Below are 17,718 nucleotides of genomic sequence, written 5' to 3'. Positions count from 1 at the left end.
AGCTTCAAGTTACTGAATATCCCTCCAGGATGTGGAGCACTCACCAGGCAAGGTGTGGGCCGGGCAGGTGTCAGGGGCCTGCAACATTCTGTGGTGCAAGCCTCACAACTCAGGTGTTATCATAGTTTTCACTTGCTAATGGGAAAACCTGCTGCTCAAGGAGACCCAGGTGGTAGCCAAAGGTCACACCATGGCTTACAAAGTCAAGACCTGAACCTAGGCCTGTTTGACTCCAAAACTCAAATCATCAAAAACTATAACACTATATTGCCTAAATAATGGGGAAGGGTAGGTTGCAACCCAACTAGCAAACCTTTTCCTCCCACCAATACATCTCCATGTACTCTTGAACCCGTGTCCTCCTCAAGGGATGGGCTTGTGTTTTATCTGCACGGTGTCAAGTGTTGCTTGCTCTGTCACATGCTGGCCATATAGGAGGTACTTGGTAAGTTCGAGCAGCCGAGGTCATGGTCCCATCACATAAGCTTAGTATGTGGGGCCAGATGGCTGTGACCCTGAGTGGCCCTGACAGAACCATCCATCGACTTCCTTCCCTTTTCCCTGCCTTTTCTCCCTGCCTTTTCTACCTTGTAGCCATCAATCTGATCCCTCTCCATATCCACTGGAACCAAGGTGTCCAGATATATACAAACACCTCTGCCAGGGCCCCCATGAGGCACCCGGACCTGACAGGGCTTGCAGGGGCCAATAGCTGGTGGCGAGATTGGCTCTGTGAGGGGGTGGGGGATGTGGAAAGGAGCCAGCTCTGGCTGGAGTCTTTCACCCAGTAGCTCGGGGGAGAAAGTGGGGGAATTTCTGTACTTAGAGGCATGTCTTTCAGGAAAAGATCTGAGACAAATTTCCTCTCCCACCATCCCCATCTTCCTCTCATGAGACAACTGGAGAAGTTGGTGATGATTAGTCACTCCTGTTAATTCATTACTAATTTGGATGGAGGGAGACTGGTTTTTCTAAGCCTCATGCTCAGAAACTCAAGTGCTCCATAACTGAACTCACAGTCCTTGATCTCCTTATGCTCTCCTCCTTCTGGATCCCCCATTTCCATGCATGCATGCCTTTGACCTCTTCCTGGCCCTCAGGCTGGAAACAGCCCCGTCTCTTCTTTCACGTTGAATCGGTGACAGCGGTGTCAAGCCAGCCTTTGCAAGAGCCTCTAATTTGGTGCCTCTCCAGACCCACTACCCCAGCCAGCCCTCATCTCTCCCAAAGCTGTTATGACAGCCCTCATTCCTCTGCTAGATGCTACTCTTGCCACCAGCCATGTGCCAATCCTTCAGATGCCTCTGTACAGGAGTCAGCACAGGGTGCTGGGATTTTTAGAAGCAACCTTGAACTAGACACACAACTGATCCCCATGCTGGGCCCCACACTGCTCCTGAAGGGCAGGGGAAGTTATCCAGACAAAGAAGGGAAAGACTGTGAGCAAAGGCAGTGACATAGTGCCTTCAGGGAACTCTGAGAGTGTGACCTTGATGTGTTTGAAGGGCAAGGTGGCAGCAGGTGCTGCAGCTGTCTAATGCTGCATACCAGAACAATCCAAAACTTGGTGCTTAAAACAATGGCCACATTTAGGTTGCTGACAAATCTGACAAATCTTCAATCTGCACAGGGCTCATTGGGGATAGCTCATTTCTGCTTCACTTGGCATCGAGGGCTGGGACTGGAATCATCTGAAAGCTGGCTCAGTAACATGTCTGGTGGTTGATGCTGGCTGAGGACCAAAATCTGAACCGAGTTATCAGTGGAACATTAACATGTGGCCTCGCCATGAGCAAGGAAGACTGGGCTTCCTTACGACGTAATGTCGGGGTACTAAGGGTCTCAAGGGAGAAAGAGCCAGCCAGATTCTTTGTCCACTTTTAGGATCCAGCCTCGGAAGTCACATAGCATCACTTCTCTTCATTAGAAGCAAGGAGCTAAGATTGGCCCATATTCAGAGGGAGAGAACACAGAACCCACCCCTCGATAGAGTGTCATTGTAAGAGGTGTATGTGGATGGGAGAGATTGGTGTGGCCATCTTTGCAAAATATGATCAGTCTCAGCAGAAAATATGGAGGCAGGCTGGGTCCAGGACTGTAGCATCTTGGCTATCACCCCTCACAAACCAACACAGCTGTTTGGCTAACAGCAGTGTTGGTTTTTACCTTATAGAAAATGGGACGCCAGTGAGAGAGGCCAATTCAGGCGTGACCTGCTCATGTTTGTGCTTGAGAAAGCTCCCTCTGGGGTGGTGTGGTGGAAGATTTGAGAGGAGCAAGCAGGGGACCTGTGAGAGGCTGTTGCAGTGATCTGAGGAGGGATGGTGAGGGCCTGAGCCAAGGCTTACACCGGTAGAAGAGGCAGGGCTCCAATGTGGGAGACACCAAGAAGAGACCACGGGGCGGAGGGATGGGGCAAACACCAGAGGGTGAGGAGGAGGGACATCAAGAAGGATTATTGGTTTCTGGCTTGGGAAACTGAGTGAAGGTGATGGTGAATGAAGGAAAAAGGGGAGCAGTTTATGGGGGAAGATGATGAGTCCTATTTGGGAAGTGATTAGTTTGAGGGGCCTAGGAGTGTCCAGGTGGATATGTCTAGCAGACAGTGGAGTGGACCTGCTTGCAAAACTCTGGCGAAAGTTCTGGGTACAGAACTGAGATTGGAGGCCATCATCCTATGGCAAATGGGATTGCCTATGAGCAGGTGCAGAATGGATCATGTCCAGAGAAGGGGTCTACAGGCAGGCTTTGGGGGCATTAGTCTTTAGGGAGTGGTTAGAGGAGGAAGATCTGGCAAGGCATCTGAAGTCAAATTGTCTCTTTCCTAGGTCTGGCCTGGACCAGGGAACAATCTGGGTTCAAGTGAGCTTTGGTGCCCTGTTTCCATGGAAAATGACAGAACATTGACAAATCCCATCCCCATCACTGTCACAGTCTTGTGCTGCTTTCTTATAACCTATAACCTATAATGTGGCTCTTGTCCTTCCTTCAACCTTATAGTGGCAATTCCTATGGATTAGGGAATTTCTATGATTGTTTTTCTTTTCCTTGTTTTTTTTTTTTTTTTTTTTTTTTTTTTGAGACGGAGTCTCGCTCTGTCGCCCAGGATGGAATGCAGTGGCACAATCTCAGCTCACTGCAACCTCCACCTCCCAGGTTCAAGCGATTCTCCTGCCTCAGCCTCTTGAGTAGCTGGGATTACAGGCATGTGCCACCACGCCTGGTTAATTTTTGTATTTTTAGTAGAGATGGGGTTTCACCATGTTGGTCAGGCTGGTCTCGAACTCCTGACCTCATGATCCGCCCGCTTCGACGTCCCAAAGTGCTGGGATTACAGGCATGAGCCACCGCGCCCAGCCTTGCTTTTCTTTTTCTAATCTTTAACATCTTACCCTTTACACGGATGGTCAGAGCCGGAAAGAGTCTTCTAGTCCGGTGACTGGAAACCACATTGTCCCCCAGACTCTGCTGGTAGAAGCTTTCCAAATAAAGCATTTGAGGCTTCACTCCTGCTGATTTTGATTCAGTAGATCTGAGCTTGGGCCTAGCCTCTATGTTTCAAAGGCACTCCCACCTCCCCATCCATGTGATTTTGAATCAAAGCTGAGTTATGAACCATTGACTTAGTCCAGTTACCTCACAGTTGGGAAAACCCAGGGCACAGAAGGGGGAAAAGCACACACAAACCGAGATTGTTCCCTGGTCCAGGCCAGACCTAGGAACGAGGCAATTTGACTTCAGATGCCTCGCCAGATTCTCCTCCTCTGACCATTCCCTAAAGACTAATGCCCCCTAAACTCTAAACTCTGTCTCTAGACAGAGACACGACCCTTTCTGGCTAAGCTTGCTCTGTTGAATGAGAGGCAGGTCCAGATCTGGTCCATGCCAAGCGTCAGGTGACTAGCGTCTAAGCCCCAAAGTGCCTACTGCATACAGGGCATGGGTTGGGCACTTGGGTTACCCCTTGCTGGTCTTCAGTTTCCCCATTTGTGAAAAGAGAGTGGGATGACATTATTACAAAATATTAAGAAGAATTTCAGAATACGAAAGAAAGCCCAGTGGAGCCTCTCTAGCATGGCAGGGGTGGAGTGCCACCATGCCCCCAGACAGGCAGGCTTCCTTCTACCACCTGGGAGGAGTGGGGTGGCCACACAGGTTCAGGTGGCAGTCAGGAGAGGTGTCTGGTTTGTGGGTGTAAAGACCTCTCCAGACCTGGAGGCTGTGAGCATGGACACATGGATAGGCAGTGAGTTCTGGGCTCTGTCTGACATCCCAAGCTGGCCTCGCAAAGATTCTGCCCTGGCAGGAAGGAAACCCCACAACCTGGAACAAGGGCACCTATAGAGGAAGGCTCAGCTTTGGAAGGAAATGGAAATGAAGGTGGAGCCCCGGTTGCTCTCCTGTGATGCCAGCTGTTCATTCATGGAAAGAGCTTTGGAAGACTGTGAAATGGCACAGCACTCACCCTTCCCTGGAGGAAAACCTCACCCAGAGGGGCGCCTTCCAGGAGATGCTTGAGAATAGGACTCCTGGCTCAGAGCCTGTTCGGTGCCAGCGCAACAGCTGAGAACCTGGGGGAGCCCAGAGCTCAGCCTGGAGCCAACTAGGGACATCATGAAACCCTTCTCCTACCCTCCCTGATGTGTTATCTGTTCCCATCCACCATGGAACTCACATTTACTCAGTACCCCAGGACCAGGTATGAGGCCAGGTGAGATACAGAGATAAATGGCCTTGGCCCCTTCCCTGGGGCCTTGATCATCCATTGAGCAGGCAGGAAGCACAGTCAGTCACAGACATTCCTGAGAGGCCAAGATAGTCCTGGTAAGAGATGAGGACGTGGATGGGAACATTCATTCAAACCAGGTGCTTTGGGGATTGCATCATGGTGCCTTACTGGAGGCATTAGAGGTGGGCCTCAGAGGACAGGTGTTGGGAATGGAAGACAGGTCAAGAGAGATGGATCCATGTGACCCGGGCTTGTTCATCTCCCAAGAGTGGTCTGAATTGGATGGGGAGTGGCCTTCAGCCCTCACAGGGCACAGGAGGAGGGCAGATGTGCAGCCTGTGGAGCACTGTGGTGCTGTTGGGGAATAATCCAAGATGCTCAGCTGAGCAGTTAGGCCCTTCCCTTGGGGGTGAGTCCCCAACCCTGTCATATCTTCAACACCCTGTGGTTTCACTGGGCCACATATCACAACAGTGATAAGAATGCAGTAATAACAGGAATGGCTAGCACTTTGGGAGTGCTTCCTGCGGGGTGAAACACAATGTTGCAATGATGACGTTTCATCCTGGAGACCCTGGGAAGTAACTGCTCCTAGATAACAGGCGAGGAAACAGAGGTCAGCCTGCTGGGGCCGCTAACAGATGGCTGGGAGGGCACCAGGGCTTGTCGTCCAGAAACCTCACGGGCCCATCACTCTTCCCCCAGGTGTTTGTGCTCTGCCAAGGCCTCCTGCAGCTCTGCCAACTCCTGTACAGCGCCTACTTCAAGAGCAGCCTCACCACCATTGAGAAGCGCTTTGGGCTCTCCAGTTCTTCATCGGGTCTCATTTCCAGCTTGAATGAGGTGAGCAGGAGGTTCTGGTCCATCAGACTCCACTTGTGCACCACCCTGACCACAAGATCCAGGAGAAGCAGAGGAACAGGGGGCTGAGATGTGCACATAGGTGCAATGCCTCTTTCTGCCGGGTAACAGCAAATGAAACAGCAAAGATCCAGTGGGCACAGTGAGAGCAGCTAGATTTCCTGAGGCCTGACTTATGCCAGGTACTGAGCTGAAAGCCTCCCATGCCTGGCCTGGGGTCCTCTTCATGGCAGCCTTGCCAGCAGGTACTATGTTCATGCCCACTTCACAGATAAGGATGCTGAGGCTCAGGAGTACAAGTGGCTTGCTCCAGGTATGCAGGGCTGTCTGCCTTCAAACTCTGTGCTTCTAATTGAGTTCTGTGCAATCTGCCAGCCTGTGGGGCCCCTGCCCCATACATAGTCTAGGGAGGATAAGCCCCAGGCATGCACGTGGGTCAGCAGCCCTGGGCCCAGGCATCTCCTGTCTTATGAGGGCCACAAGAGCCAGAGCTCTTAATGGCCTTGACTCCCTGATGAGATCAGAGCTCTATGGCCTCCGAGCATTTCCCGCCATCCCTCAGTGACTGCATATCAAAGTTAGAGGAAGACAAGATGGGCCGAGAAGCCAGAGGAGGTGGGAGGTCAGAGGGCATGGCCTGCCAGGAGCCACTGGAGGCTGGGGAGAGAGAGTGAACGGAGGCAGCAGAACCCCTTCATCCTGTCTCCATAGTCTGGAGACAGGGCTCCTGGGCTGGCTTCCATCTACTCCCCAGGGCCACTCTTCCTGGATGGAGGCAGGCAGTGGTCCCTTCCCCAGAGCCAGGTTGCTCCTCTGGAGCATCATGAGGTCTTCCCTTGACTTAGTGAAATTCAAGTCAGTGCAGTCACTTAGATCCCGGGCGCCTGTCCCGTGGCAGCTTCTGGCCAAAACAGAACTGTAAAAGAAGGCAGGTATCTCCTCTCCCCAGCCTTCTCCTGCTGGAATAAGGCTTTCCCTTTCACCCCTCCCCCTTCCTTGATGGCCCACATAGCAGTGACCCCAGGACCACTTTCCTGTGCCAGTCCCTTCTACGGTCCTAGGAGGGAGGCGCTCTTCACAGTCACGTTTCTCAGACAAGGAACCCGGCATCAGAAAGCCTGAGTACTCCATCCAGATCAGCCCCCTGTCATGTGCATGGTGCAGCCAGGGTCTGAGCCCAGGGCTGTCTGAGGGCTGCATGCTGAGGCCTCCTCTGTGGATTCCTAACTGTCTTCTCTACCGTTCCTCCAGTCTCTTGCTCACAAGCACTGCTCCAGCCAGTCTCAACCTCCACACACATCGCTGGAATCTTCATTGGTGCCCCTCGCTTCATGGGCACCCCTCCATGGGCTCTTTCGCCACATATATGACATGCATGCACATATACACGCACAGTCCTGCAGCCTGTCTAAGTCATCCCTGCTGGCCTGAGACCTCCTCCTCTGAGCTTCCAGGCCTATGTGTGTGCCTTCCCTGCTTTCTGTGCCAGGTGTGTGTCTGTGTACTGGTCTGTGTGTGTGCCTGTGTCTCTGTCTATCTGCTTATATTGCTATCCTGAGCTTCCTGGTGATGCCTGGTGACTGGGTCTGCCTGACTGTGTGGTTGCCTCCTTCTCCAGGACAGCGCCCTGGTGTCCCTGCCCTGCATTCACACAGAATGACCCTCATTGATGTTGACCTGTGACTTTGGTAATGCCCCTGGCACATGTTGTCCTCACTCATGATGGATATCAGGGAAAACAAATCTCCAACATTTGCGTCACCACGGTCTTGTTTCATGACCCTGGCAGGGTAGGTAATCACTAATTACCCACCCCATCCCTTTCCTGCTGAGTTCATGCACAGCCTCAGAATCCTTCTCAACACAATATTCTAGGCCTTGCTACTAATCAAGAGCTGGCATGTGAGGTGAATCTTCTCCTTCACCTCAGCCCAGGTGGTAGCCAAATCTGTGATCTCCCATGGTTAAATTTTCATTCATGTTGACCCTATGCTTGGAATAAAAATGTGGGCCCAGAAACAATTGGATTCCTCAGTGGGCTGGGAGTAGCTAGCTAGGACTTGTAGCAGGATCTGCTTAAGACAGGAGGTTGATTAGGCAATGAAAGAGCTTAATATTTTCCCAGGGATAGAGTTCAATCAGAAATAAAAATAATTCACCCATTAAAATCTTTCCCAGTCTCAGATGAACTTTTCAAGAATCTGAATTCAGCTCATGCCTGTGGGCATGATTTGAAGCAAATATCATCAGATAGTTCACTCCTCTGACCTTATAACCCTCTGTGTGTGTGTATCTGTGTCTGTGTATGTCTGAGTATTTGTGTGCAACTCTGTATGTGTCTGTCTGTGTACAGTATATGCCTGAAGGCTAGGGGGGATGTGAGAAGAGAGCCCGGCCTGGTGCAAGGGGAAGGTGAGGCTGCCCGGGTGGTGGAGTGTGCAGTGAACCTCCAGGAAGCATGAACCTTCAGTCTGCAGCTTCCAGTCTCAGAGAGCCTTCTTGGGGCCCAGTAGGTGAGGTGAAGCCTTTGACAGGCTGGACATAAAAGGCCAGCACCAGCAGGAGGAACTTAGTTGAGAAGAGAAGACATGGAGCAACTTGGCTTGAAGCAGCAGCTTCTCTTGTCCACTACAAAAGGCCAGGGCTGAGCCCTAGAGGCTGCCTGCCCTTCACGCCACCCACCAGTGGTCCCTGCGGCCCTTTGGTTTGAGACGTTGAAGGGCAGGGGCATGTCATGATGGGCATTGTAACAGCTTTCAAAGAGTCTCACAGCAAGTCCATGGTAGTGTTTTAGGGGCTGCTCCAGGGCTGAGGAGACTGAGGTCTTGAGGCTCTCTTCTCAGCCGGAACAGCTGCATTTGGGGGGTTGTTTTATATTAGGGAAAAACAGTTTTTTCAAAGGGACTCTGCGGCTGAAGAAAAGTTTGAGAACAAGGTCTTAAGCCAGCATTAGCTGTAACACCTGTGGAGGTTCAGCTTCCCACAGAGAAACAAGTGCAGGCCCCTGGAGAGTGTGGAAGAGCTTCTCCTCTGTCCCTCCTCCCTGAGATCCCCTTCGGGGCCCTCCACTGACCCTCACCCAGGCCTTCTAAAGTCAGCCACAGTCAGCACAGCTGATATGACCTGACATTTACAACCATTTTATGAAAAGCAATACGGAAACAAGAAGGAAATAAACGAAATCTGGGAAGCATAAGAATAAAGCTGTCTTCCCAGGTGCGGGTTTCAGGATGTCCTAGATCCACCTTTTGGCAGGGGCTGCCTCTCACACACCTTCACATCCCCTTTCTCTGTAGATCATAAACCATCTCACTCTTGGCCATGCCGGAGGGGTCTCCTGGGCAACTATGTCCTCCTCTTGAAAAAGTCTACCATTTACTCATTCATTCATTTGTTCAACAATATTTAACGAGCACCAAGTATTAGGCACTGTTCTAGGTGCTGGGGAAACAGGAATGAACAGACAAAAATCTCTGCTCATATATCATTCTAAGGATAAATATAGTATTTATGGAAATAAAACATACTGTAGATCAGGTTATGATGAGTGCAATGAAGAGAGAGAGTCATGGATGGGAAAAGGTATACGGGGCCTTAGTGTTGGGGATGTAGGTGTATTTTAAATGACGAGGTCAGAGAAAGGCCTTCTTGAGATGATTCAATCTGAGCAGAGGCCTGAATCTGGTTAAGAATGGAGTCCTGAGGACGTAAAGTCAGAAGGAGCAGCAAGAACCAAAGGGGGCTGGGGGAATGCCTTTGTTCTTTGGTGTGGTCAAAGAACAGCTGGGGGCAGTATGGCTGGATGGAGGGAGGGAGAGGAGCAGAAGAGTGCAGACCTGAGAGGTGACCAGGGGGCAGGCTGTGTAGGACTCGGGAGGCTCTGGAACAGCCTTTGCCTTTTTCCACTGGAGGGTTTGAGCTGAGGGAACATGGTCTGATAGTTCAGCAGGACCCTTCTGGCTGCTGGGTGGAGAATGAACAGTAGCAGGACATGGGTGAAGGCAGGGTCCCATTAGGAGGCTACCACAGTAATTCAGACAGGATTGGAGGTTGAGGAGTCACCGGCTTCCAGGTGGCTATGGAAGGTCCTGCCAAGGGGATTTGCTGATGGATTAGATGTGAGTGTGAGAGAAGTCAAGATGATGTTCGGCTGTTTTGTGTGAGCCACTGGGAGGATGGAGGTGCCATTTACTGAGACAAGGAGGACCAGGACAGGGGAGTGGGGTTTTGGAGGGAGGAAGAAGAGTGAGAGTTTAGATGAGCTGAGACTGTGGGACTTAGAAGCACACGCAGAGCATAAATAGCCATGGAACTGGACACACTTAGGGGCAGAGCTCTGGGCCCAATGTTGAGAGTCCAAGGAGATAAAGAGAAATGAGCCAAGAAGGCCGAGAAGGAGCAGACAGGGGAAGGGAAGCAGGAGAGGATGGTGTCATGGGAACTCTGAAAGAAGTGTTTCAGGAAAAAAGAAATGGTCAACTGAGTCAAATGGAACTGAGCATTGACCAGTACATTTGCCAATGAGGAGGCCACTGGTGACTTTAGTGACAGCCGTGTTCTGAGGCTCTAGCCTCTGTTTCCTGACATAGGAGTACCCGTTTCTCCACCCAGGAGGAAAGTGGGGTGTAACAAGGCAGGGCTATGGCTGCAGATTTACAGAGCTCCTCCAGTCCAGGTGAACTGTGCTCTGAGGAGAGGACCATCTTTGGTGGAGATGTGGTCAGAAGGCCTGGCAGCATCCCCTTACCATTGAAGACCTTACTCCCCATGCTGGAGCCTTCAGTTCCCTTCCCTGGTTCTGGGTGGGGCTCAGAGAGCACATCTTCCAGGGAGCACCAGGAGCATGGAGTTACCCATGTTTCCAGCTGGAAGGGCTTTAGGGGTGCTTTAGTTCTTATCCTTCATTTCACAGAATTGAAAACAGATCAAGGCAGGGGAAGGGGCAGGATAGTAGCAGAGCTGCTTGGGCAGAAACCCTCTTCTCCAAGAGGTGACAGACAACTCTAGTTAAGCCTTGGTGTTTTAGAGTCAGGCAAGACTGGTTCAAGCCATGCCCTAACCTCATAGTGATGGGTATGTTACTTAATATTCTGAACCCCAGTTTTGTCAGATAAAATGAGAATTGTTTCATGATTAAATGAGATAAGCATGTTGCTTGCTTGCTTGCTTGCATTCTGGCCACCAAGCCAAGGTCCTTGGGTCCTTTAATTTGTACCTAATTAAACTTGGGATTTTGCCTAAACTTTAGGTACAAACTCTCAAGCTTAATTAGGGAATGTGTTTTATTCCTAGGAGCCAGCCAGAATTGGAGGTTTCTTTGGCTTTTTCCCAAAAAGGTTTGGTTCTAAGATGGTTAAAGTTTAGGTTTTGAGCATTTCATAATCTCCAGATACTTCCTTTGGTCTGGTCTAGGAGATGGAGACCCAGAAGGGTTTCTGATAACAGAGGGAAAACCAAAATTGCTTATGCTTGCCCCTTGTGAAGCTCTCTGGGAAAAGCTGACACTGTAACTCTGTCTGGGCCCCAGCTGACGCTGGGCAGCCCCCTCCCTTTCCAGTTTTCCTGGATGAGGTATGATCGGGTCTTCTCTGTGGGTGGGTGAGGACAGGGCCTCTTGTCTCACTCAGCCCTTCTGCTCTCTTCTCAGATCAGCAATGCCATCCTCATCATCTTTGTCAGCTACTTTGGCAGCCGGGTACACCGTCCACGTCTGATTGGCATCGGAGGTCTCTTCCTGGCTGCAGGTGCCTTCATCCTCACCCTCCCACACTTCCTCTCCGAGCCCTACCAGTACACCTTGGCCAGCACTGGTGAGTGGCCTCCAACCCCTGCCTCAAGGGGGTAAGGAATGGGTGAACATCTCACAAAGTTAGTGGGGATACTCCTAGGGCAGTGGATACCACTCCAGGAAGAGGGCATATGAAGCTCAGAATATACTGAAGTATGTAGAGCTATGGAGCAACTGAACTCTGGTTTGTTCAGGAAAGTGTGCAGTGCATGGCTCACCTCCTGCTGTGATTCCCTGTGCTTCATGCCAGGAATGACCCAAGCTCCACCTCCCTGGGGACACTGTGAGCAGTTTCTGCAATGGGGCTTGGCAGGAGGAGGATCAAAGCATTAAATCATGATGAAGTCTGTGGATTTTGTCCATGTTTAATCATAGCACTTTGTGACATTTGTATATTCTTCTGTCTTTAGGTGACAGTGCACTTGTACGATCTCATTTGATCATGTTTACTATGTTGAGTTTGCCAATCCATGAACATAGGATGCTCACTATTACCCTTATATTTAACATTGATGTATGACTTAACAACCACTGAAGTTCATTAATGTCTCTATTCTCCAAGAGAGCAAAATAAGGATCATAGATGCTTTTTTGCCCACCATCCTCTCTCATCTTCCACTTATGGTTGACCCATATTTTTGTTCTACCTGTCTTTAACCTCTCCACAGTGGTCATTATTATAAATTGTTACTATACTGTTATTTATAAATAAGTGAGTGGTTATTTATGTACTCACAAGTTTACTGGTTTCTTTGTTCACCATTGATTGCTTCTTGCATTTCACCCATGCTGTTGATTAATTTTTTTTCCTGAAGGATATCCTTTAGTGTTACTTTCAGTAGGCCTATGAGTAAGAAAATCTCTAAGTCTTTGTCTGAAAATGCCTCTATTTTACCCTTGCTCTTGAATTATAGTTTAGCTACAAACAGGATTTTAAATCAATAGTTATTTCTTCTCAACACTTTGAAGGTACCATGCCTCTGTCTTCTGGTATTGGGACTTTTCCATTAGTCTAATTGTCATACCTTCTTAGGTATCCTGTTTTTTCTCTAGTTCTATTTAATATTTGTTCTTTTCTTTTCTTTGTTGTTCTGTATGTCTACCATAAGGTATCTGAGTATGGCTTAATTTTCACTTATCTGTTAGAAAGTTCGATGTGCTATTTCTTTTGAAAATTAGAGTTTTTCTTTAATTTTGAAAAATTTTCTGCCAAAAACATTCCTGATATTGCACATCCCTATTTTCTCCATCCTTTTTTTCTGGAACTCCTTTTACATATGGCTTCACATTTTCATTTCTGGCCTCCTTGTCTCTTAACCTCTCTTTCATAGTTTTCAGTGCTTTATGCTGCATCCTGGGTAATTTCCTTAAAGTATGACTTTCTGTTCACTTAGTCTCTCTCCAGCTTTGTTAATTGGTGTCAAACCCATTTTTTACATTATAAATTTGAATGGCACTACATATTTTGCTAATTCCTGAAGTTCTTATAATAGTTGTTCAAATCTCTCTGCTCTGTGACACAATTTTTTGGTGTTTCCTTATGATTTCTTTTGTGTTATTGATGTCTTCAGCTATTTTAAATATATTTATATTATACTCTTTCTCAGATCGTTCTAGTAGCTCAAGTTTTAAGAATGTTAATCCTCCCATTGTTTTATGTCTGCTTGCTCTTGTTCACGGTGGATTACCTCCTTATGTTTGACCATGAGCCATTTGCAGTGGGCTTTTTTGCCCTGTGGAAATTGTATGTGGCCTGGGTAAGGAAATAGCCCTACAGAGTGGTTTGGCATTTACATTTACTCAGCACCCAGGACCATCATTGCTTTGGAACTAATTTTATGTTAATGTGTTGACTTAGGATGAATTTGCACTTGTTTTAAGGACTGTGGAAAGTGGCTGTGGTTTTGTGATAGACATTTGTGAGAGGCCTAGTTCATAGATGCTCACCCTTAGTCCACTGTATTGGAGTTGAGGTTAAATGAGCCCCCAGGGAGGTGCTGAGGGAATAATCGATTCTGGTTTGCTTAGAAACCAGGCTATTTTTTCAATCAGATATGTAGACCAGGTTTGAGAGATGAACCACTTAGAATAATAGAGGGCAGCCCTTAAGATTGTGAGGCCAGTGATGGAGAGAACGAAGTGCCTGGAACAGGAAAAGAACAGGGCAAGAATGGGGGTGTCTAATGATGAAATATCTGCTGGGTTCTGGTCATGGAACTCTTTCCCCCACCTTTTTATAAATCGCCAGTGAACTGGTCATTGCTCATAAATGTATGGACTCTGTGGGGCTGAATCCTGCTTCAGGTGGGCAGAGGATGAGGAAAGATCCGAGCCCCAGGCTCCTGCCATACACTTTCTCCCCCTTGGTCTAATGAGAGCTTGAGGCCAGCTCTGAAGCGAGTCAGGAGTTGCTGGCCATCTTCTCAGAGAGCAGTGTGGCCAGCCTGGCTGCACTGTCTTCTTTCCAGAGCCACAATCCCTGCCCTTCCTCGTCACGTGAAGACTGGGATAATGAAATCAGGAAGGGAGCCTGGGGCACTGTGGCCAGGCCGAGGGGAGGGCCTCCTGCCAGGCGCCACACATCGTGGCCTGCTCAGCCTGGCAAGTCAGCTCCCATGGCCTGGGCCCACATCCCAGTGGCATTTGCCTCACACTGAGCAGCCACATGAGACTGGTTAAGACAACTTCACTCTGTTCCTTGTTAGGAATAATCAGTGAGTTTGGGTTCAGCTCACCATGACCCTCTCAGCTCAGAAGGAAACACTGTGCTGTTCCAGCCTTGACCTCAGTGCTCTAAGACAAAATCTTCTGATAGAGGACAAAGGGGCTCTGAAAAGACCACAGCTTGCCTCTCAAGGCTGCAGGGGGGCACCATAGGCCAGAAGAGTGGGCTGTTTTGTAGTTCTTGTTCATTGGTGCAAATTCTATATGCAACAATAGGGCACAGCAGTCTCCCTCAGTCTGGCTGGGATAGAAGCAGATGCTGGAAGTGCTCAGAGCTGAGCTACCTTCGGTCATCTTCCTGGTGCCAGGGGGTGGGATGAGAAGGACTTTGGCCCAGGAACCTCATCCATGTGATCTAGCTGGGGCTGCACACGGTGCCAGTGCACCACGTGAGTGTGCTATGCTAATATGTGCAAATAAAAATATTTATAAAGTCTTACTTCATGGGAATAGCTTAAAATGTGACTCCTACTTCAAATGTATTCTTATGGGAATTTTAGTTTTGAATCATGCAAGGTCGTCAGGAACAAATGCATTTCATTAAATGTACCACTCTGAGTGGGGGTGTGAATCTGAATGGTCTACTGGAACCAGGCAGTCCTCAGTCTGAATCTGAGCTTTGGGACTCCCAAGTGGGCTCGAGCCACCTCCTCCCTGCTCTGAGTTTCAGTTCACCCCTGAGTGTCTATTTTATAGCCCTCGTAGGGCTGCAGGGGCTGAGAAGATGCCTGTTCAGAATTTAGCCTGGTGGCTGTCACATGCAGTAATCACTAGGTGGTGGCTTTTGTCCCCACGGTTGTAGGGACAATACATGATGTTGTGTAAACTAGTAGACTTTCTGGATCCCAAAGGAGAAAGCACCTTACTTCCTGTGAAGAATGTGACAGCTTATGGGCTGGATGGCCTGGGGGCATCTGAAGGCAGCTTCTTTCTGGTCTACATCATAGGTCCTCTGCTCTGTTCTGGAGCAGGGCACCTCCCTTGGCATGGTCCCTGCTGCATCCTCACATGTGAGTCCTTAGGATTTCTGTTGGTGGAAGCTTAGGTTGCTGTTGTGCCCTCTTCCCAGATCCTCGTGTTGGTGTGGCCTGGTATGATGGGTAGACATGCACCCCACCCCACTCCATATGGACTTTAACATTTGAATCGTAGCTCAGTCACTTACCTGCCAAGTCTTCTTAGGCAAGCTACCTCACCTTTCTGAACTTTAGTTTCCTTACCTATAAAATGGGAGCAAGAATACCTTGACTTTCAGTGTGTTCTGAGAGTAAAAGTAAAATGAAATAAGCCAGGTATGCTGTAATCCCATCACTTCTGGAGGCTGAGGCAGGAAGATTGCTTGAGGCCAAGAGTTCGAGACCAGACTGGGCAACACAGTGAGACCCCATCTCTACAAAAAAAAAAAAAGTTAGCCAGGCATTATGGCACATGCCTGTAGTCCCAGCTACTTGGGAGGCTGGGGTGGGAGGATCACTTGAGACCAGAAGTTTGAGGCTTTAATAAGTTGTGATCATGCTACTCCACTCCAGCCTGGGCAGCAATCAACGCTCTGTCACCAGGCTGGAGTGAAGTGGTGCGATCTCGGCTCACTGCAACCTCTGCCTCCCAGGCTCAAGCAGTTCCCCTGCCTCAGCCTCCCGAGTAGCTGGGACTACAGGTGCCCACCACCAGGCCCAGCTGATTTTTTGTATTTTAGTAGCTACGGGGTTTTACCATGTTGGCCAGGTTGATCTCAAATTCCTGACCTTGTGATCCACCCACCTCGGCCTCCCAAAGTGCTGGGATTATAGGCATGAGCCACCGCGCCTGGCCTGCTCAGCATATTTCTATTTGCCTGCCCTTGTGGTATTTGAAATCTGCTACTCAGACCTATTACTTGTGTTGATTACTGATTCCTTCCTCTTGGAGTAAAGCTGCTCCAGAAACGAACATGGGAAATGAAGAGTAGCAATGTGTTTTAGGAAAAAAAAGTTAAAGAAGGGCTAAACATTTTGGGAATCACAGAGACCTTTGACAACTAATTGCTAATTTTTAAAAGGCCATGAAGACATTTATGGATATTTAGATTTTCTAAATGTCAGTGGGGTCCGGAAATGTACCCTGGCGCCTTTAGAGAAAAGACGAGCTATCCAGCCAAAGCCTCTAAGACCACGTCTGGAAGGCGCGGAGAGGTTTTCCTCTATGGGAAACGGGCCAACGTGAGACCAGTCCTCCCAGGAGATAAGAGAAGGGGCTTCGGAAACCAGTGTCTGGTAGGACTAGGTGTAACCTGTGAATGATCCTTCAGCCAAGTCCAGAGGGAAGTCTGCCCACACGCAGACAATGGATGCCGCAGGCAGGAAGCTTCCTGGAGGTTAAGGAGGGGCAGGGGAGCACTGTATTTTTGGAGCAGACAAGAAAAAGAAAGGGAAGAGTCACTTTCCAGTCCTTTATTCATGAAGTTACCATCCCCAACCTGGGCTTGCATATCCCAAGGGTGTCCCTGGGAAAGAAGGTGGTGGGAAGGCACAGGGCAGGGGAGCCTCGGGATCCTGAGTGAACTGGTCAGGACAGGGAGCTCAGCCTTTCCACAGCGAACACCCACCTATGGTGTGAGATGGGTGTGCTAGGAAGCCCTGGAGGAATGAGAGGGGCACCCGTGGTTTGGGCAGCCTGAGTTTGTTTGTGGGTAATTGTGTATAGGTGTGTATGTGAGGGAGGCGTGTCTATGAGTAGGAAGCTAAGTAGGTGAGGAGGTGTGTGGGTGCGGAGGGGAGGTAGGTGTATGTGGAGATGTGGGTGGCATGTGGGGATGGGAAGGACTGGGGTAGGAGGCAGAGGAAAGTATGTGGATGTGTGAGTGGGGTTGTGGGGTGAGGGTTGGGGTGTATGTGAAGGGGAAGGTGTGAGGGAAGAGGTGGTGTGGGGGAAATGTGTGGAGGCGGGGTGGGGTGCCTATGATGGGGAAGTGTGTGTGCATGTGTTGGGGGGGTGTGGAGGTGAGGAGGGGTCCATGTCGGGGGAAGTGTGTTCACATGTGTGGGGGGTATGGAGGTGGGGTGGGGTGCCTGTGACAGGGAAGCGTGTGTTCACGTGTGTGGGGGTATGGAGGTGGGGTGGGGTACATGTCGGGGGAAGTGTGTGGGGGTATGGAGGTGGGGTGGGGTGCCTGTGAGGGGGAAGCGTGTGGGGGTATGGAGGTGGGTTGGGGTGGGGTGCCTGTGAGGGGGAAGTGTGTGTTCACATGTGTGTGGGGGTATGGAGGTGGGGTGGGGTCCATGTCGGGGGAAGTGTGTGGGGGTATGGAGGTGGGGTGGGGTGCCTGTGAGGGGGAAGCATGTGTTCATGTGTGTGGGGGGTGTGGAGGTGGGGTGGGGTGCCTGTGAGGGGAAGCATGTGGGGTGGTAGGTGATTGGAGGGTGGGGATGGGCAGATGTGCAAGGAAGGAGGAGAAAGGGTGTATGTATTGGTGGAGGGCGGGGTGGACCATCCTAGTGGGAGTTGCACAACCTGGCCAGTGGATCTATTTAACTCAAAAAGAAACAGAAAATAAACAACAGAGAAAATCACAAAACACATGGGTGTTATTAATTTGACTGAGAGAAATAGAGCCCTGAACGGATGAGCAGAACAAAAC

General features: G+C 49.7%; 1 protein-coding gene across 1 annotated transcript in view; it reads left to right on the top strand.

Moving 5' to 3' along the window:
• The window catches only part of SLCO2A1 (solute carrier organic anion transporter family member 2A1), a 97,421-nt gene that overhangs the window by 44,855 nt on the left and 34,848 nt on the right, over positions 1-17,718 (top strand). The window contains exons 2-3 of the mRNA XM_031009759.3: positions 5,435-5,572; positions 11,238-11,400. Of these exons, the coding sequence (XP_030865619.1) occupies positions 5,435-5,572; positions 11,238-11,400 (301 nt within the window). The remainder of the gene's footprint in view (positions 1-5,434; positions 5,573-11,237; positions 11,401-17,718) is intronic.

This window comes from Gorilla gorilla, chromosome 2 (genome assembly GCF_029281585.2).
Source record: "Gorilla gorilla gorilla isolate KB3781 chromosome 2, NHGRI_mGorGor1-v2.1_pri, whole genome shotgun sequence".
In the NCBI taxonomy this organism is placed as follows: Eukaryota; Metazoa; Chordata; class Mammalia; order Primates; family Hominidae; genus Gorilla; species Gorilla gorilla.
This window is presented reverse-complemented; position numbering and strand designations above follow the sequence as displayed.